This window comes from Eleutherodactylus coqui, chromosome 1 (assembly GCF_035609145.1).
Source record: "Eleutherodactylus coqui strain aEleCoq1 chromosome 1, aEleCoq1.hap1, whole genome shotgun sequence".
Lineage (NCBI taxonomy): Eukaryota > Metazoa > Chordata > Amphibia > Anura > Eleutherodactylidae > Eleutherodactylus > Eleutherodactylus coqui.
The window spans coordinates 448,001,627-448,023,645 of record NC_089837.1 but is presented as its reverse complement, the minus strand read 5'-3'; the positions used below and the strand labels follow the sequence as shown (position 1 = coordinate 448,023,645).

Here is a 22,019-nt window from a genome sequence, read left to right as displayed (position 1 = left end):
CTATACTGCGCTAAAACAAAGCCCATGTAAAAGAGCCCTAAAACTGAGGAACAGGGCTTCTTCAAACATGTGGTCATAGGGGTGAGACATGGGCATACCTGTATGACCCAGAGAATAAGGTTCAATCCAAGGAATGGCACCATAGTGGTTTTCCACGTTCCAAAAAATTGAAGTTCGACAGATCAACGCAGAAGCGAACTCCTCAATCCTTCTAAACTGGATTTCATACTTATTGCATTTATTGGTGAACAGTAGCTTTACCTATAGGAGACTTCAGGCTATAATCTATCCCTATTGCTTTGATCTATTCATTAAAAAAGTTGTGGTGCTGGTGGAGACATCACTTTTTGATTCACCCTTGTAAAAGGTAAATATTGCCGTCACGCCAGGATATTGATAGACAGATTCCGGGAGCAGTGACAGACAGGGAGGATGCAGATACAATTGTATATTGCCATCACTAAAGGTAGTTTTACATAGCTCGATGAGTCAGATGATGGACACCCATCAATGAGATTACAGCTCATTTAAATGGCTTTAAATAGTTCAGACTATATGGAAAATACATGATTCAGCCCACATACAATTTCATGGCTGTCGGTAGCACATGCTCCATTCACAAGGGGTGATATGCTGCTGACAATAACTTTTTGGCAGCACAAACTAGCCCATCAGCTGACAAATGGGTTACATACAGAATTAGGACTTCTTCACACATGTGCACTGAACAAGGCTTTTTTGCAAATAGGACATGAAGTGGATGTACATGACTCTATTCAAAGAAATGTGGTTTATCTTCGTGCAAGATTTGTGCATTTCACAACGCAAAAATGTTACGCGAGTTTCTCGGCTGTGTGAAACTGGACTAAGGCACAAAATGTAATGGTTGCAAACAGTGACCCATAGATTGCTAGTTGCAGTCTCAGAGCTTAAACAGATGACTGTGATTTTGTCCCGTTTTGTGAGCGTGAAAATCACGCAACATGGGACGAAATGAAACCATTGATTTCAATGGTTTAGTTTTGACTATCGGGATTCTCATGCACTAATACTACGTGCAAAAAAAGATTAGACTTTCATAGTGCGAGAATGTTAGGCTAGGACTAGAGATAAGCGAACGTGCTCGTTTAGGACAATTACTCGATCGAGCATCGCTTTTTTCGAGTAACTGCCTACTAGGGCGAAAAGATTTGGGGGGTGGCGGGGTGGAGCGGGCGGTAGTAGAGTGGGATAGGGGAGAGCTCTCTCTCTCTCGCTTCCCCCCCCCCACTCCTCGCCGCAACCCCCTGCTCATCCCTGGCACCCCCCGAATCTTTTCGCCCGATTAGGCAGTTACTTGAAAAAAGCGATGCTCGATCAAGTAATTGTGCTAAACGAGCACGTTCACTCATCTCTAGCTAGGACCTATCTTCCTGCTTTTTTTTTAAACTCGCGCGCACTAGCAAGGAGTTTCAATAGTCAAAAAAAAAAAGGTTCAAATCAGGGGTTTTGTTTTGTTCCATTATGTGCATAACAGGACAAAATGAAACCACTGTTTTCATACCCTTCCAGTTGCTGTCTGAACGCTTTTAATACAATCACTCTACTCATTTCCAGAAGTGCTCCAAAGCACCACATTATATGGTCTAATTGGATCAGGAAATTTACACCAATTTTTCTAACCTTGCCTTACAATATTTTATGTTTTCCTGCACTGGGGAAAATGTAATATGCTGGTAATATTCTGTGCCTGGAAGCCCTAAGGAAGTGTTTTTTACTCTACAAATGATTACTCCATATTACTTATGTGTTTACAGATAGTTTCCCCTTACATAATGTTCACGTGCAGGAAATTTGTTCCAGAAATTTCCATGGTGACAATCCGCTCCTTAAGCTACCTACACACGGGCAAGCACGATATCGGACGAAGAAACTCAGACTTATATTGCGCTCATCAACCTGCATTTTACCCGTGGATGCAAGACGATTTTCATGCAAAATCACCTGACATCCCGTCTGTGAAATTCCAATCCTCTTTCGCGAGTTTCACGTGCAATAACAGATCAGAAGTGTTTCCCATTGATTACAATGGGAAATCTCGCATCGTGCTTGCTTGCACATCTTGTGAGAGCCATGCGATGTATTTGACGTCCCATTGAAATCAATGGCCAATGCCTTCTGAGGAACGTTAAAAAAAGGTGAAAAAGAGACTTTAAGGAAACATTCGCACTGTGTTTTCTGAGAGCATTAAACAGAAACACTAACATTCCTCAATAGGTTGGAAGTTTTGTCTGGTTCCCTAAGAAAACTGATGTGGAAGATGTGTCTATCAAACCATCACACCTCTGAGCAAAGTGGACTGTGTCCGAAACGTTGAGACGCGAACGCCAAAGATGAACAGCGTGTGTTTACTGTTAATGAATATTGGTGAACGGATTCATTTAATCAATGTCATATGGCAGTTCGGAATAAGTGTGGTGAAGGACGAGTACTGACAAAAATCTGCATTCACAAATTAGTGAACAAATGGGAAACATCTGAAAGTGCTTTGACCCAACATACTGAAGCCGGAGATGTCTGACTGTACGGTGATCCGAAGGCTCTATTACTTATATTTATATGTCCGTTAGGGTACATGCACGTGGACGACGAAAAAGTTGTGCCTGAAATTTTCGGGTGCAACTTACATCGGTCAGCACATGGTCAAGGGGGAGGCTGCACATTGACATATACATTCTCATCCTAAAATTGGAGAATAGGACATTTAGTGTTTTCATCCTACTATTTAAATGAACGATTTTTCAGTCTGAAAAGTGGAAGAAAGAGAAGATTGTGTGCATGTACCATTACATGGAGTAATTGTGACTGCTCAGTGGCCCCAAAAGTAATAGTCCCCCCAGTAATTGCTCCAGTAGAAATAGTGACCCCCTTAGTGGCCCCAGTAGTAATAGTGTCCCCTTAATGGTCCCAGTAGTAATAGTGTCCCCTTAAAGGGGTTGTCCCGCGCCGAAACGGGTTTTTTTTTTTTCAAACCCCCCCCCCCCCCCCCCCCGTTCGGCGCGAGACAACCCCGATGTAGGGGTTAAAAAAGATCACCGGACAGCGCTTACCTTAATCCCCGCGCTCCGGTGACTTCTTACTTACCCGGTGAAGATGGCCGCCGGCATCTTCTCCCTCCGTGGACCGCAGGGCTTCTGTGCGGTCCATTGCCGATTCCAGCCTCCTGATTGGCTGGAATCGGCACGTGACGGGGCGGAGCTACACGGAGCCCCATTGAGAAGATAAGAAGACCCGGACTGCGCAAGCGCGTCTAATTTGGCCATTAGACGGCGAAAATTAGACGGCAACCATGGAGACGAGGACGCCAGCAACGGAGCAGGTAAGTGAAAAACTTTTTATAACTTCTGTATGGCTCATAATTAATGCACAATGTACATTACAAAGTGCATTAATATGCCCATACAGAAGTGTATAGACCCACTTGCTTTCGCGGGACAACCCCTTTAATGGTCCCAGTAGAAATAGTGGCCCCTCTTTGTGCCCTCCAACCTTAAACCTCCAGCCAAACAACAACCCCACATCATCAAGTATTTAACTCACCCCAGCTACCACTGATATAATCAGAATCTCTGACCCATTATCTGCGTGGTGTACAAAACGTGCAGGAACACAGATGCCAGTGGACAGGTCAGGGGTAAAAGTTACTGAAGAAATCAGTTGTTGTACCAGAGCTACGGAGTGAATAAAACACTTAAGGGTGTGATTGCTGCCTGGCCAGAAGTAATTGTCTAAGATGAAAAAAACAACTAAGCTTTGTCACTGTCTGCAGCGGCAGGTTTACGGGATGTCACAGACTGACTGCAGCCTGTAAACCAACAACACAGAGGAGACCAAAGCTGCCCATGGAGGAGTGGCAAACATGAGCCCTTCATTATGTTTACACCCTGGGGGACCCCTTTGCAAACAACACTTTTATCTTGAACAACCCTTTAGTTACCAGTTGGGTTAATGAGTTACTGACTAGGTGGCAACCTTAATTACTGGCATTGCCAAGAAACTGGCATAAAAAGGCGAAACTGCACCCATATCGTTAGCCCATAATCAGGCAGTTGCTTCTAATGGACTTAGAGAAATGTGTAGGATATTGCTTATGGTTCCAACTATGTTACAAATGTCACATTAGCAGACTTCTTTGCCAATACATAGACTTGCATGCAACAGTGCTTGGATGCTGGGGGCCATTACCAGCTCTAGTTTTCCAACATATAAGGTAAATACAGATCAATTTTCATAGGGAACAAGTCAAATATTGCAAAGCTATCGTTTAAAGTTTGAGTATTCAAGTGGGAGAATCCCCCTGTAACGCAGTGCCCTTACAACAGAGTAGGAAGAAAAGTAGGGAAGCTCTCCCATCTGTTATACTCGGTGTACAGTAGTCTTCATACCGTATCATTATCCTGGAGGAGACAGCTGCGTTGCATGGTTTTTGCCCTCCCCTGGGGGCTGCACATCAGACAATAACAGCCCCAACATCGTTGTTTTATACCATTAACTGGTTCACACACCAGCTATTTAAAATTCTCTGCCGGAAACACACAAGACAATGGGACTGATTCAGGGTCACAGGCAAGCAATGCTGGATTCCAACTGGGATATTTGGTAAATCTCTTCTGCAAACTGGAGATACAAGCTACTTACTCTCAGAAAGCCTCATTATTATTCCATGGGGCTGTAGCATTCTTCCTTGTATTACTGAAGGGAATTTAGAGATTTGAAAAATTAATCTGTCATCTTGTGAAAGTGAAAGTCAACCAAGCTAAAGAGCATTATATCACCAGAGTCTGCATGTAAGTATGTCACCTTGGGAACATCAAGTTGGCCATCACAACAGTAGTGGCCCCCAAGGACGCCAGTGGAGGTGTTAATTGAAAAACGCATAAAACATAGTACAGTACACATATGCATAAGCATTAAAATGTTACAAGTTAGGTCATAAAACAGTAGGTTCAGAGAGTCGTATTATGGTACAACTAGTACCTCAGCTTGGCCATCACAGCAGAAGCTTCTGTCAAGTCAGTAGCAGTATTTATTTTAAGTCATTTAATTAAAAAAAAAGCTGCAAATGTAATAAAACAAAAAAAAAGATACTCACCGATTCTATGACCTGGCGATCCAGTACTCGCTGTCCTGCATAGTATGTCACTACTGTAGTTCGTCACAGTATGAACTTGAACTATTGGTATCATCGCTTAGCAATGAGAGCCATGATGCCAGTAGTATAACATGACTGTTGCAGTAGTCACCAGTTTAGGGGGGGTAGCTTATTACTGTTCAGTGTTGATGTGATTTTTTTTTTTATGGTGCGTCCCCTTTAAGAGGAGGTGGGAACAGGGGAATAGGACTCTGATCGTGAGAACTGCTTAAAGAGGCGAAGTAAGGAACAGCTAAGCTGTAGGTGAAGGAAGATGGAAATTTGTGCTGTTGGATTCTACAGTATAACAGTAATCGTCCGATGGAAAAGTGTGACTCCAAAGAGTGGGGAATAGAGCACTGAGGATTGAAATCAAAGTCGAGCGGTTTCCCCATTCCCTCCCTTGCGACAATGCTGAGCTGGCCTGAGAGAGAGAGTTCTACCACTTCTTCAACTGGGCTTAAAAAATATGCAGGTATCTTATGATCTTCAAACAGTCCGGTGAACTTATTAGGATCTATTGCTGACTCCGGTAATTGGGCAAAGACCTTTGTTATTTTACCGCTAATGCTGAATGTCCCTGCAGATTGTTAATCCATTTTACATGGTGTAGGAGACTAAGGAATCCCGGGGTTTGTTAACGTCTGAGGCATTTATTAAGGTTAGTTGCTTTGTGCAGCAATGACATCTCCATCGGCCTATGTCAGTTATCCTCGAAGCCTTCGGGACACGGTAGCTGGTCCGGCCCAATTTAAAACCCACTCTCCTCTGAATCTGTGTGGCTGGAACTGGGTCATAAGTCTCTGATATCTCTCCTGCCCAAGCATGAGAAGAAAGGAACCATAACATTGATAATGGAGCTCAGCCTTGTCCTTCCCACTCGAGAATCAGAACTTCTCTACGATCATCAGGCTGTTAACCTGGAGAACTGGAAAAGTCTCCAACCTGCCGCCCATGGCACCTTACACCAGCAATATAAATCATCACTGTTGCCCAGAGATGTAGCTTAATGTTCAGGGACCCAGGTGCAAAAGTTCTGTTCAGCTCGGCCCCCACCCCCTCCCCACACCTGTACCCGTACCCAGGGGCGTAACTATAGAGGGTGCAGGGGATGCGGTTGCACCCAGGCTCAGGAGCCTTAGGGGTCCCATAAGGCCTCTCTTCTCCATATAGGGAGCCCAGTACTATGAATAAAGCATTATAGTTGGGGGCCCTGTTACAGGTTTTGCACTGGGGCCCAGAAGCTTCAAGTTATGTCTCTGTGCAGCATGGTTTAGGTATGGGTACAGGTACAGATACAGATAGAGGGGGGGGCCCCAGCTCACGCTTTGCATCAGGGCCCCTGAGCCTTTAGTTACGCCCCTGCCCGTACCCATACCTAAACCGTGCTGCCTGCAGCTGCAACAAATTGACATACATGATCTAGCCCCTTGGCATAAGTTTTCCATACCTGACTCATTTCCTGGACTTCGTGAATATTTGTTTGTAGCCCCTTAGGCTGTGTTCTTCGTTTTTGTTGCATTTTTGAACCAGAATTAGAAAACACCTAAAAACAGCATGCGGTATTCAAAAACCACTTCGTTTTTAAGAAACTACATACACTATTAAAAACCGCATTTGGATTTAAACAATGCATGCATTTGTTGATTTTTTTTAAACCAAACGCAGGTTTTTGATGTGTTTTTTTATTCGTGTGTAAGGCTAATTACACATGGGCACGGGCAATATTGGGTTATGAATCACGGCACGATTTTGTACTCACCAACATGCATTTTTACTGCGGATGTGAGGCATTTTTCTCTCAAAAGCGCCTTGCATCACTTTGGGGAAGTCGCCAGCCTCCGATGCGGAGTTTCTCCCATTGTTTTCAATGGGAGACCTCACATCGCATGCATCTAGCACATGGTGCGATTCTGCCACCGGCCCCATTGAAATCAATGGGAGATGCAGTGCAAGAGCATGTACAAAGATAGGACATCACGCGATTGGTGTTCATAGTCATGCAAGATTTGTGCGTAACCTAGCAAATATTTTCTTTTACATTGTAATTTGCTATCATGATTATGATACTTGTAAATAAGTTACCTGAGATCAGAAGAAAGAAACTGCTTTTTTCCATAAACAGCGCCACACTTCTACGTTGGCTGTGTCTGGTATTGCATCTCAGCCCCATTCAAGTAAATGGCACTGATCCCATTTTAAGGTTCTCATGCCTATTAAAGTTTCCATTTGTAATTTAACAATAGCACATTTAAGACAGAATAGACAATGTCTGATAATCTATTTAAATCTGTGTAATGCAGAATTAATAAGCTGCAAGTTTCCATAGTGTTCATTGTGTAGTCCTCCACCTCTTATAGTTGCTAATGACACATTTGGGACATTATTAGCTTTTGAGTGTTCCGTCTTGATTATCTGTTAGTGGTATTTTATGCCCCCTGCGTCTTTGATCCAATGAGTTTCCATTATCTCGGCTGCTGTGTTGCTATATATAAGCTCGGCGGTAGATTCTTTTAGTTGTGGGTTCTTATAATGTAATTATGTTCTAGATGCTTGTGTCATGATGATGATGCTGGAGACATTACAACAACAAGATATGCTACAAATTACAGTGTCTGACTGTAAGAGTTCTAAAATGATCCAGACGGATTGATTTTTGACCTTGGAGTCCAAAAAACAAGATATAAACTACGTGACTTAAATGCTTAGCTGGGCAGTATGGTTCCTACAATATTCCTATGTGGGAGGACCTTGTTGTATGGAAGGTTACTGTTGTTTCTGAAATACAGATATAGCAGAGCTGACTTTGTCAGTTTGAGTTCATGGAAATGTTTTAGATATTTAGTTTTAGCTTTAATAAGGGGTTCTGTAATAAAAAAATTAAAAAATTCTATACTTCACTATTCCTCCCCCATCAGTCTTCTTACCGCATCCTCTCCCCTCAGGCTCCTCCAGTCCCCCGGTTCACCTCACCTCCGGCCGGCCGGATCCTCATCTTCGTGTAATGTACATTGCCAGCATTCTGCTTCCTGCAGGTCACTAGTGACGTAGTGTTCACTGCCTAGCAGGGAATGCCGAATTCTTCGCCGCTTGCTTTAGTATGACTGTGCATGTGTGATGTCTTGCCGCTAGTGTTTCATATACTATACTATATGAAACACTAACGGCGAGATATCATGCATGCGCGGTAAAGCAGGCTGCTGAGTTTTCAGCATTCCCTGTTAGTTAGTGAACGCTACATCACTCATAGTGCTCACTGCCCTGCAGGAAGTGAACTGCAACTAAAGGGCGCTCTAAAACAGGAGGAAGAGGATCCGGGTGGCTGGAGGTGATGTTACCCGGAGGAGCCAGGAGAAGATCGGAGAGGAGAAGATGTGATAAGAAGACCGACTGGGGAGGAATAGGTAAGTATTGATTTTCTTTTACTAATGACAAAGCCCCTTTAACCCTTTGCAATCCAATTTTGGATTCAGGGGTTCCTAGGGGGTTTTCTCTTTTTGCCATTATACAATGGCGCCATCTGCTGGCTACAGCCAGTACTGTGGTATGGGACATGCTGGAGAGGCCCCCGACAACAGAGTGGCCAGTAATATACAGTAAGAATACCCTACCAGACGTCTTCCGACATCGGAGCTGTACAGCCTTTGAGCAGAATGTCTTCAGACGTCAGACAGTGGATTGGAAAGGGTTAATTAGATGTAAGTCTGAAGAATAGAAATAATGCGACAGATTTAATATAGAAAATGCGCCAGCTTTCTGGCTCAAATTCTGTCAACTGTCTTAAATGCTTTGCACCACATTTACATTATAATGTGTTTTAGACGTGTTCAGGCAAAGGTGTGTGACCTTGTACAAACTGGGGGTGCCTTTGTGAGGAAAGTGGCATGCCCTAAATGTGACATCATGTACCAAAAATTACGAAACATTTTGGTGCAAGAATTGGTATAAACTAAGCCACCTAATAGGTGGTATAAAGTTAGACAGAGGGGTCTGAAGATGCACCAGAAGGTGTGAGTGATTATTAAAAAATCTGGCACATTTTAACTCTGTCTAAGTTTAAGCTGTCTATCTAGTATACAGGATTAGTACATCTGTCCAATTATGTTCAGTTTTTTAAATATTGTAGGTTTTTTTTACATTTTTAAAATTGTCCCTCAGTCCAGCCATATTGGAGACACACACACTTTCTGTCACAGTCTATATGGCAAAGCTCCTCTTTATGTGCACTGCTGATTGAGAACTTTGCCTATTAACCGGAGTACAGGACTGAGAATTCACCAGGCACCATGTGGTGCTTCAGTGACAAGCATGCATGCTTCCTATTAGATTTAGGCTTGCCAATGACACCCATGGGTAGTGCCATGGTGTCTACACACTACTTTTCCTGCCATCAAACTTGATGGAATTGTTGCTGGAGCATCCAACATAAGTGCATTGTGTTACTGATGTCAAGCTCACTATAGCCATATGTTGTAGATCGATTCACCAAATTGTTTGAGCAATTAGGCTTTTAGCTTCCAGTGACAGATTTTGGTGTATGCTCATGTTAATCTCCTGCTGTGACTCAAATTACACTTCTGATTACACTTCTGATTTATGGCTCCTTATTCCAACTTGTTACATGTAAAAGTTCTTGACTGCTCAGAGATTGCCTCACAACTATGTACTTTTCCATGGGTTAGCCAGTTGTTATATGAGATTGCTGTAGAGTGCCATCCAGGTCTCACTCTCCAGACTCAATCCTATATCTCCACAAGGGGGTAAAGAATAAAGACCATTGGCCGCCTTAGACTCTGCAACCCAGTTTAGCCCTAAATCAAATCCTGTTGCAAACCAGAGGTTGCAGGTTTCCTGCCCAGGACAGTATGTAGTATGAGCAATCTTGCAAATTTGTGATCTCTAAAGACCTGATGGTTACTTCTAAATACTTATCTCAGTTATTACAGTCATTATTATGTTTTCTGCTTTTTTCTTTTATAGTTCGTCATGTTCATTTATTGTGGGATACAATGTGTCATTTAAATAACATTACGTCCTTTGTATACCTCTCCACAGAATGAAGCTGGTCTTATGAAAGAAAGAGAACTATCTCTTGAACTTGCAACCATCAGAGATGAAGTGGGTAAGGAAACTGTCTTTTCACAATATAAACTCATCTACAATTTGCTCAAAATGAGTTGAGCCTTAGGCCTCATTCAGACGAGCCTGTTTTACACGCTGCTACCAATAGGTTGCTATGGAAGCGTTCACACAGACCATTTTTAGAATGTGCGTTTCTAAAAAAGAATGGACAGTGATTGCCGACTCGCCTGTCAGCTCCGTGTTGCGCGCTGTCCAGGGTGCTTAACATAAACTCCTCCAGGAGCCGTGGAAGCAGGCTGCCTGCATCACGGACGTGTGACGGGGCTGCTACACGGAGCTAGGGGCAGCCTGTTCACATGCAGAATTCCCTGCATGTCAGGAGCGTGGTTTACATGCTGCTTAGCAATGTGTAAACCATGCTCATCTGAACGAGCCCTTAAAGAGTATTTCCTAAGAGGTTGTCCAGCATTCCCATTGAAAAGATTGGAGTGGCAGCACACATGCTCAACGAGCCCTCAATTCATTTGGGAGTACATGGGATCCCTATTCTCATGGAAAGTGGGGGATCTGGGGTTACAGCAATCAGACCTCCACTGACCAGACACTTATTCCCTGTCTTGTGGATGGGAGATAACTTTCAATCTTAGGAAAATCCATTTATAATGTACCTGACTTTTCAGCAAAAAGTAGGCATTATATGACTTGTATCTTGTATTTCTCCCCATTTTCCCCCTTTACATGGCTTGCCTTAGGTTAGATTAGATGGCACCCTGTGTGAAATTTTTTTGTGTCTCCTCTCCTCCATCATAAAAAAAAAAAGATATGTACTGCACTGATAAGTAGTCTGCCTATATTCCACTTCTGCAGAAAGCATCACAGAAGGGGAAATCAAGAATTAAAAACAATCACAGAAAATGGCCGTTACTTACTGACAGAGGAGTGCATATAGATGCATCCTCCTCTCACCATGCAGGTAGCTGACTACCAAATGGAGGAGCCAATAACACCTGTGAGGGCACCGATAAAACACCCACTCACACTTGGTGTCAGCTACCTGCATGGTGAGAGGAGGATGCATCTATATGCACTCCTCAGTCAGTAAGTAACGGCCCTTTTCTGTGATCACTTCTGCAGAAAGCATTAAGGCCTCATGCACACTAGCGGATTTTCGCTGCTAAATCCGGAGCGGGTGTCCGCAGCAATACTCCTGCATAGCATGCTATGGAAAAATGATTCTTCATACACACAAGTGGAAACCAATTGTAGTTTCCATTCGCGGGTGAAAAATCACAGAACGCTCAATTTTCCTGCAATTCCCGCAAGGTCAGAGTCATCGCTAGGTGATGACGTGGAATCCGCGACCTTTCTGCAATGTCATTGAGGAAGGGACACTGATCGGACGGCTTCTATTGACTTCAATGGAAGTCGCCCATGTAGAATCCGCACAAAAATGGAGTATGGTGCGATTTCCCCTCCGTGAGCGAAAAATTGCATTCAATTTCCGCTCATGTAGAAAAAATTGCGTTTTGCCATAGCATGAAATGGGCGGTATTTGCTGCGGAATCCGGAGGCAGACACTGCTCTGGATTCCACGATGCAAATCCGCCCATGTATAGGCGGCCTAAGACAGTAGGTTAGCCACTTCAAAACAGCTTAGCCAATAAATACTGTACAAGTACCAAGCTCATAACCTAAATACATCAGAGGGGAGGAGACAGCATTTGCCCTTTTCCAATCTTCTGGGACTTTTCCTGTTCTCCAGGAATTTTCAAAGATTATGGAGAGTGGTTCAGCAATTACCCCTGCTGCTTCCTTTTGTATCCTAGGATATAATTCAACTGGACCTTGAGACTTGAATTCATTTAAGTTAGCTAAGTGTTTCCTCACCATTCTTCTGCTTTTCAGATAGCCTGCATTCTTTTATTCCCCCAATAGCACAGGGAAGATCAGTTGATGTTCCATCTACTTTCTGAGAGAAAACAGATACTAAATAGGAATTTAAAAGTTCAGCCTTCTCAACATCATTCTTAACCAATTCACCATTTTCATCTTGTAAGCATCCAATAGCATCTTGGACTTTTCTTTTGCTTTTGACATACCCCCAAAATCCTTTTTTATTGCTTTTGGTCTCTGTTGCAAGCCTCAATTCATTATTAGCTTTAGCTTTTCTGACACTTGCTCTACAGTCTCTGCAGACCGCGTTATATTCTTCTTTAGATATCCCCCCTTTCCATTTGATAAACATATTTTTTTTGTTTTTAACATGAGTTCTGTGTTCATCCATCCTGGTCTCTTTAAATGCTTCCCATTCTTCCTTCCTGTAGAGATTGTTAACTACTGTGCTTTGAGAATCTCATTTCGCAATATTTCCCAACCTTCTGGGACATTTCTGTCCTTAAAGGCATTAATCCAAAATTCAAGGATAGCATGATCACTGCCTCCTAAGGTCCCAGCCACCCTTACCTTCTCAACCATTTCCTCCCTGTTGGTAAGAATTAGGTCCAAGATAGCAGATCCCCTAGTTTTCTCTTCGACCTTTTGGAAGAAAAAGGTGTCAGCAAGAGCGTATAAGAATTTGTTGGATCCATTACTTTTACCTGAGGGAGATTCCCAACAAATGTCTGGATAGGTAAAATCTCCCATAATCACCGGATCATGCTTCTTTGAGAGCTTCGCCATCTGATGTAGAGAGTTCATCAATATCCTCTGCTTGTCCAGATGGCCTATAGTAAATGCCTACAATGGTGTCCTTTCTGTTGTTCTCTCCTTGTATTCTTACCCAAGCAGTTTCTACAGAACTACCATGCTCTGAAGCTTGAATCTCTGTGGAGATCTGTGCTTTTCTATCATACAACGCAGCACATCCTCCTCTTTTATTAAGTCTGTTTCTTATAAATAAGTTATATCCTTCAAGCCTTGTATTCCCATTATGTGTATCTTTCCACAAAGTTTCCATGATGCCTATGACATCATATTTCTCTTCCTGTGTTAGGAGCTCAAATTCTCCTTATTTGTTTCCCGTGCTCTGTGCATTTGTGTAAAAACATGTTAGTTTGTTATCGGTGTCTCTTGCTACTCTACTTTCTTTCTGATTTTTTTGTCTTTGTTCTTCCTTTCCACTTCTAATAACAAGATTCTCAAAAGTATTAATTAGCTGTATATTTTTACCTTGCCTTCCCATTTTGTTCTAGTTTAAAGCTCGCCTAATGAGTGAAGCAAGGCGCCTACCAAATATATGCTTTCTGGTTTTTGTAAGGTGCAACCTGTCTCTAGGTTTGCTGATGGCACCATCGACGTAGCCAGTTGTTCAACTATAGAATCCTGTTCCATCTTCTTATTCCATGGCCATCCACTGGGAGGATGGATGAGAAGATCACCTGTTCTCTTAGTTCCGTCACCTTCTTTGCGAGGTCTTCAAAGTCTCTGCAGATAGTTGCAAGGTCCTTTTTTGCACTGTCATTTGTCCCTACATGTATTAGTAGGAATGGGTGGTGTTTTGTAGGACTGAGGAGTCTTGACAGCCTATCAGACACATCTTTGATTTGTGCACTTGGAAGACAGCACACCTCTCGTGAAGTGTCAGGTCTGCAGACAGCAGCCCCTGTTCCTCTCAATAGGGAATCCTCACAACTACCACTCTCCTTTTCTTCTTCATAACAGCACATCTTTTTCTTTATTCAAGAGGACTCTGTGTGCTTACTACACTGTTCTTTGAGGGTAGAGTTATTTCTTGCTGTACCGCTTTCTCCTTCTGCTCAGGAACCAGTACCAGGTCCTCCTGCCTGAGAACCTAGTACTGGTTCCTGAGCAGTATGGGTTAAACCACTTCATTAACTCAATGCAGTACTGCCCACTCAGCCTCTTTGTGTCTATACATCCAAGAGAGGTTTCAGTTTAGCAAAATCAAACTTTTTCCACTTGCTTAGCACTGATCCAGGTCATTAAGCTATAAATCCCCTTCTCCATCCTAATTTCAGAACAGGATCACATGGCACTTGTTTGCCCTTCTGCTCATGACACATAGCAGAAAAGGGTTGTATGAACTTTTTCGATTTTCACCCTTGTTTGGTAACTATGGAGAGTGGGCATTATGTGGTTGTTCACTCCACACATGATGATAATAATCTTTATAAACACTCATTGACGAAAAAAATGAAGCACCAAGGAGGAGTTGTTGGAATCGAATAAAACTTTATATGTGTGAATGTAATGTTGATCTATGCAAGTAATTACAATATTAGAGGAAAAGGATAAGTTTTTTGCAGAAAACACTTTAATTCAAAGAAGGCTCTAATATCCCGTTGGGCCGCCTATAGCCTGGATACATGATGAGATACCATGATGGTATCCTGCGGTCCGCATTTGCCTACAGATGTTGCAACTGGACTTCTAGATCATGCAGACTTGGAGATTTCCGAACTTGGCATCCCAGTGGGTCCCATAAATGCTCAATTGGTGATAAATATGCCAACCAGGCTGGCCAAAGAAGTGTGACAACTTGGCAGAGACATTCTTGGAAAACCCTTGTTATGCACGAGTGAGCATTATCCTGCTAAAAATTGCCCATTGGAAGCCCTGACCTGAGAGGCAACACATGCGGCCGCAGGATGTGCGGCACATATCACTGCTAGGATTGACCGACAGTCAAATACAATGGCTTGCTAGATCATCACACAAGCAGTTGTGACAGTGTGTCACTCCACAGCAAAGGCAGGATTGAAGTGCACACGATGTGGCGTCCATATTCAAACATGACCATGGTATACTCCAAAACTGTCCCTGGAATTGTTGCTAAAGACAATACGTTTTCAGTCCATAACAAACCAGGTTTCATGTTCACGACATTATTGCAAATGAAGACAATGGTTTGGGGTGTTAATGGCAGGATATGTAATGGGCACCATGTCCTGGGCGATCTCAGTACCTAGCAAATCAGAGCAAGTGCTGGGGCCCACTATAGGGTGGGATCGATCTGGTACTTGTTATTTTATATCACTTGTATCTGCGTCCTTAAGATGAGGATTGCAATTGAATGGGACAGTTGCACTGCAGGAAGTCAAGCACTTCCTGTTCTGCCACCCAGAGCCTCCTCTGTGACTGGAGGCCCAGTACGGCCAATAAATGACTCACGGGGAATAGTGGGGCTTTATTATTTACTCAGGATTCAAAGTCATTGGTCAGGGGGCACAGTTGTGTCCATAACATGACTTAGAAGGCATATTGGGGCTTATAAAGGCCTCAGGGCGCAGTGGGGCCTTATTAATTACTCAGTGAACACAGTGGGGCCTATAAATGACTTGATACAGTGGGCTCTAAATAATTACTGGATGCCCAATGGGGCCTATAAATTACTCAGGAAGCATGGTGGGGCCTATAAATGACTCGGGTGCAGATTAGGGCAAAGACAGAGTTTTGTAATGAGGATGCCACTTTTGTCTGGATGGTGGACAATGAAATTGTTGGATTTGGTTGTGATTGTCAGTGGATCAAACAATCCTCTCAACTGTCTGGGCTCTTAAAAGCCTATTTGCTTGGTGTTCATGCACTCATGTAACCAATGCTCCCAACACCTCCTAACAGCTTGGTCAAAACAGCCTAGATGGCGGGCAATGCATCAAAACAACAATTCAGCTTGTCTCATTCCAATAATGCGCCCCCTCTCAAAGTCTGTTAACTTGGCAAAATCTCTTTGTGTGGACACAGAGGCATGTCTAAAGGCCCATTTAGACACAACGATTATCGCTCACAATTCGCTAAAAAGCCATCTTTTGAGCAATAACCGTTGCATCTATACTCGTGACCATTGTGTATTTTTTGTGAATAGTTCATTCCTCGCCAATTTTCAGCAAGCTAAAAATCAGCGCTGACTCTTATCAGCGCCGCGCGACAGGTTCTCCATGGGATACCAGCTGATAGTATTCTTTCAGCTGGTATCCTGCACAGAGCTTTCAGTGATCGCTCTGAAAATAAAGCAGCTCCTGCTATTCTCAGCTGTATCAGCTCAGCGGCATACCAGCTGACAGCTCCGAGAACAAAGCAGCTGTTTGCATATACAAAGCAGCCACTGTTCTCTGAGCTGTCCTACTCCTCCTGCATTTAACTCTTAAATAGCTAATTAGCTGCTTGAGAGTTATGCAAAGATGATCGCTCAAAACTGTCACGCAAATTAAGTGATCATCTTTCCGCGTGAATGTTAACTGTCATTGATCTCTCAACAAGTCCACGACACAAAAGTATCCTCTGGGAGCCTTTTTATAGGGCAATGGGATAAGCACTTTTACAGACTCTGGTGGCAAGACCCAGCATCTAATCACACCACAACTGTAATTATTTACATATCGGCCTGAGACATGTCAAGTTTTGCAGCAATCCGACATTGCTCACTGGGTGCTTTTTTTTTCTTGTTAATCAGTATATATGGTGTCAACATATATTAACAGCACTTTACAAAGCAGAGGATACATAAACAGGCAAAATAAGGAAAAACTTACAGTATGAGGCTGGCTGCACACGGGAGGCCGCAGCGAAGTCCAACCCTGTGCTAAGTCAGCAACCCAGCGTATCTGTCTTCTTTCTTCTTTTTCTGTGCCTCGGATGGTTAGAACGGCTCGCTGTACAGATTTTTTTTTTTAAACCCCTGCTTTTCTTGCGTTATTGCCTAGCAATAACTCGAAATCCGCAACCTTTCCGCAATGTCAATTGCAAAAGGGCCGCTGGTTGGACGGCTCCCATTGACTTTGATGGAAGCCATCCTCACGGTATTCACTCAAAAATAGAGCATGCTGCGGTTTATCCTCCGCGAGCGGAAAATCACAATTGATTTCTGCTCCTGTGCTGGAAAAAGCGCTTTTCTATAGCATGCTATGTGGGGACGCCCGCTCCGGATTCCGCAATAGATAAAATAGGCAACTTGACCAAAAGTAGTGAGAGACCTGCTTGTAAGGGCTTAGAACCTATAAGGAAATAGAGGTGACAGAAGAGATACAAGTGCTTGTTCGGTACAATGGTCCAGCCATCTCTTATATAAATAGGGTAGTATACGTAAAACTGTATGAGCCATCACTAGCCAATACCTGTATATGTAAAGATATAAAGTCTATTAGGGTATGTGGAGTGTGGAGGATATTGATAGCTGAAGGGGACAGGTTCTGGGGAGGAATGTAGAAGAAGGGTAGATGGAGAAGAGTTAGATTACGAAATGTGAAAGGCCTCCCTAAAGCGATGTGTTTTAGTGCCTGCTTAAAGTTATGATTAACCTCCAATAATAATTCCCACCATCCATCTTCTTGCACGTCGATATCACAACCCATTAGCTTAGGCTATCTGTGCTTTTGAAATTCTGTGTATGACCTTGCAAATTCTCTTCTACCTTCTGATGTATTAATAATGCATCAAAACGTACTCAAATGCTATTTAATTATATGGATGTCTCTCCAGTACATGAAAATGTAAAGATTTAGATTTCTTATCTTGATCTGAAAACTGAAAATGACTTTTTAACTTTTTTCCACATACATATTCTTTATTTCACATGTGCCTTTTTTATATTAAATGGTCCAAAGAAATTTTGTTAAATAGCCTTCATTTTTCTAACTAAACCAATGTTCTCACAGATTCCTAACTACAATCATTATTCCTTTAGGGCTCAGTCAGACGGGTGTTTTTATGAGCACAAAAATGCATGCGTAAAAAAATTCACATGACTGAAGCGGACATCACGCTGAAAAAAACGCACCTGGCAGCGTTTATGCTCACATAAAGTGCGCTGCCTGCTATCCCCGGCTGTGACAGCTGCAGCAGGGGATTCCTTGGATGTAAAACCCCTGGATGCTGTCACATCCAGGGGTTTCATCTTTGGTAAATGGGGCCAGCAGCAGCGGCGGCCCCATTGACATACAGAGAACATTGCAATCCTCTGCCACAGCTGTGACAGAGGATTTCTTCATCTCCATGGGGAGTCCCATTGTCACTGAACGCTGTCCAGTGACAAGAGGACTCCCTGCAGAGACAAAGAAATCCTCTGCCACAGCTGTCACAGCTGTGGCAGAGGACCGTCATGCTATCCCATTGAATTCAATGGAGGCGGCTGTAAGGCTTGCCGGCAAACCATTGCTTTCAATAGAGCCGGCTGCAGCGCCGGCTCCATTGAATTCAATGGGAGAACATCGCACTCCTGTGCCACAGCTGTCACAGCTGTGCCAGAGGATCGCGATCTTCACTGTGTGTTCTCAATGGGGTTGGCGCTGCCACCGCTGGCCCTATTGAACACAAGGTGAAACCCCTGGATGTGACAGCATCCAGGGTTTTACATCCAAAAAAGACGGATGCCACAGTTACTTGCGTTTTAAAATCCGCTGCCCTATATTTACCGCTGCGCATTTCTGTGCGTAGGTAAATATCAGGCATATGACCGCTGCCATTGAAAAGCATTAATAAATGCGGATCGCAAACGCAAGTAACATGCGCACATGAAAATAGTGTTTTTAGGGTTAGGGTTAGAACTGATACCAGGAAGACCGCCATAGATATGTGCACCACACAAACAGGGGTACAACCCGCACTGACTATCTATCAGTGCTGGTATCAGTTCTTATGATGCAAGCTGGGTCTGTTGACAGTCACACCTCCCCCACTCTGGGTTGAGTTGAGTGGCTGACCAATCAGCAGGCGCCTGAACATTTTTGCTCCTCTACATAGCAATCTGGCTTGCTGCATGCTACCAGGTTAAACGGTGATCGAGCCTTTCCTGCAGTGTATCTGTAAGATTGCAATGTGACAAGGGGTATGAAAATGAATGAAGGAATAAAGATTGTAGCCTGATGCTTAGTGCAACTTTTTATTAACACAAGATAACAACTGATGTATATAAAAATCCATATTCCATACCAAAGTGGTCTGTAGCCTTTAACTATAAAACTTGAGATAAAAAATATCATTTCCTGAGGTTATGTTCTGTTTTAGAACCTGCTGAAATTTTGGGACGCTATGTAAGCCTTCAGCAAAAGAGAAAAAAGTTTCCGATGGCCATTCTTACCCAGTGTTTGAGTGATATCAAGAGCTGCACAGCTGCTATTGATTATTGCGAATGAAGATACTAAATCATTGACATTCGGTGCTTCCGAATTACACCTGCTTGTCAGATATTTTCTCATTCAGTGGGCATGAAGCATGGGTGACTAGAGCCAAAATGAATCAGCAGAACAATATGAAAGGTCTGCAGGGGATCAGTGCTTGGCGGCCTTTAAGAATACCTGAGTGGACTTATTCTGATGCACATTTCACTGAATGTACAGAAAGCTGTATTGTTCCTTTGCATTAAACCCCCATGAAGTAGTATTAATGACAGCAGTACAGCTTACAGCATGATTTCACTTAGGAACAGTTACAATCTCAAGAAACAATGAGTCATATACCCCGAAGCCTGTAGACTGCTGATATATGACGCTGCGGTCTTCACATTTACCTGACATAGCGCATTCTGCGTCCAAATATTTCTTTGTTGAAGTTGATGAACAGACAAAAAAACAAGGTCCAGCGGCCCACAGCCTGTTCTACACCAGCAATTGTAAAAGACAGTAAATGCCGACACCTGGCTGCCTCTGTCTATGAAAAGAAGCCGTATAGCTTATGTAGTAGTGCAGAATTCTGTATATGAAGGCCATTAGTGGCCATTACTGTTCTCTTCTTGTGGACGCACACCGTGTATATATTATGTACCGTATGTGATTTGATAATTGGACATGGAATTGTTAGGATTGTAGTCTAACTCCATTAGTCATGCTATGGCAGTATTTAGTCATGGTGTGGCGGTGTTATTCAATAATGGTATTGCAGGATTATTTTGGCAAGGTTCTGTGGGATTATTTGGTCATGCTATGACAATATTATTCAATCCCTGTATGGCAGTACTATTTAATTACTGTATGGCAGTATTATTGATTTTATGGGTCATGCTATGGCAGTATTATTCAGTCATGGTGTGGTGGTATTATTTGGTCATGGTATGATAGTATTATTCAATCACTGTGGAGCAGTACTATTCAATTACTGTATGGCAGCATTATTTACTCTATTGGTCTGGTATGGCAGTATTATTCAGTCATGGTGTAGCAGTATTATTCGGTCATGAGACTGTGGTATTATTTGGTCATGGTATCACAATATTATTCAATCCCTGTATGGCAGTACTAATTAATTACTGTATGGCAGTATTATTGACTTTATGGGTCATGCTATGGCAGTATTATTCAGTCATGGTGTGGTGGTATTATTTGGTCATGGTATGATAGTATTATTCAATCACTGTAGAGCAGTACTATTCAGTTACTGTATGTCAGCATTATTTACTCTATTGGTCTGGTATGGCAGTATTATTCAGTCATGGTGTGGCAGTATTATTCGGTCATGCAATTGTGGTATTATTTGGTCATGGTATGACAATATTATTCAATCCCTGTATGGCAGTACTATTTAATGACTGTATGGCAACATTGTTGGATCGTGGTAGGGCAGTATTATTCAGCCACATTATGCCGGTATTATTTGTCCATGGTATGACTGTATTATTCAGTCACTGTATGGCTCTATATCCTCACATTTTACAGGTATTATTTTAAGTTGAAATAAAGCATTATGCATAATAGTTTCGATCTAAGTGTACTTACGCAAATATTGGGGATGGTAGCTAATGGAAGACCCATACTGGAAAATGTTATGTGTGGAGTTGAATGTCACCCATTAGTGCCTCTGATTTTTCCAGATTCTAGCACGCTAGGTGACATCAATATGGTTGCCTTGACAGTTAAAATAGGGATTTTCACACAGTTTTCACAGACTGGTTAATGGCAGTTAATAGAGAGCTCCCTGTGTGTACATAGGAACACTGACTGATTCACGCATAAGAAATATTCCCCTAAGAGAATGCATGTATGAACATAAATAGTCAGACAATTGTAGAAAATCACTAAAAGGCTGTATGGAAATAATAAAATAAAAAAACTACTGTACTTGTATTATGTAGATACTATAGTCAAGCAACGTGTATGAATTATATGAGCTCTGCAGTTTCTAATTCAGATGTTATCATCTATATATCAGAAGATCAGTTTCACTCCACTCCCACACCCAATATGAAGTCTATGCAGCATAATGGCTGTCTGGGAAAAGCCATTTATTGATACATGTGTCTAGTTAGCGACCTTATTTGTGAGTTTAGTAACACTGTAATTGCTCTATAAACCCGACAATATGCGATCTGTGTATTCATAGAGTGTTAATAAAACTAGAAAGGTCAGATTTTATAGCCTATTAACCAGACCATGAAGTTCTTCCTACACGGAGGACCATATTTTTGTATGAAAATCTCGAGAGGAATATTAATGCAGCATACAAGTGATCGGGTCTATTGCTTTGTTAGATGAAATAATCCCTTTTTTTAAATTTTCCCCCAAAATGTTGTATCTTACTATACTGTTACTTATTCTACTATACAAAGACCAATATTATCAACATACAGTGACAATATCATTTTATACAGGCACTTTTCAGACAGTACACGTTATTACAGTACAATTACCTTCAGTGTTCACAGATGATTCTGTCTCAGAATAGAGAGAGTCACTTTTCCCGTATTTGCCAGCCCAGACCATTATGATGACTTCTTCCAGCCACAACCTGTCTCAAAGATTGCAACATGGGCTTCTTTGGCTCCTCACTACTCTAGTACCCTCTATACCTTTTGTAAATCAATACAAATTCTCCACCTTGA

At 42.5% G+C, this 22,019-nt stretch overlaps 1 protein-coding gene across 1 annotated transcript in view; it reads left to right on the top strand.

The window, feature by feature from the left end:
• Window positions 1-22,019, top strand: part of MTUS2 (microtubule associated scaffold protein 2) — a 353,509-nt gene that overhangs the window by 291,633 nt on the left and 39,857 nt on the right. The window contains exon 8 of the mRNA XM_066583183.1: window positions 10,226-10,292. Within this exon, the coding sequence (XP_066439280.1) occupies window positions 10,226-10,292 (67 nt within the window). The remainder of the gene's footprint in view (window positions 1-10,225; window positions 10,293-22,019) is intronic.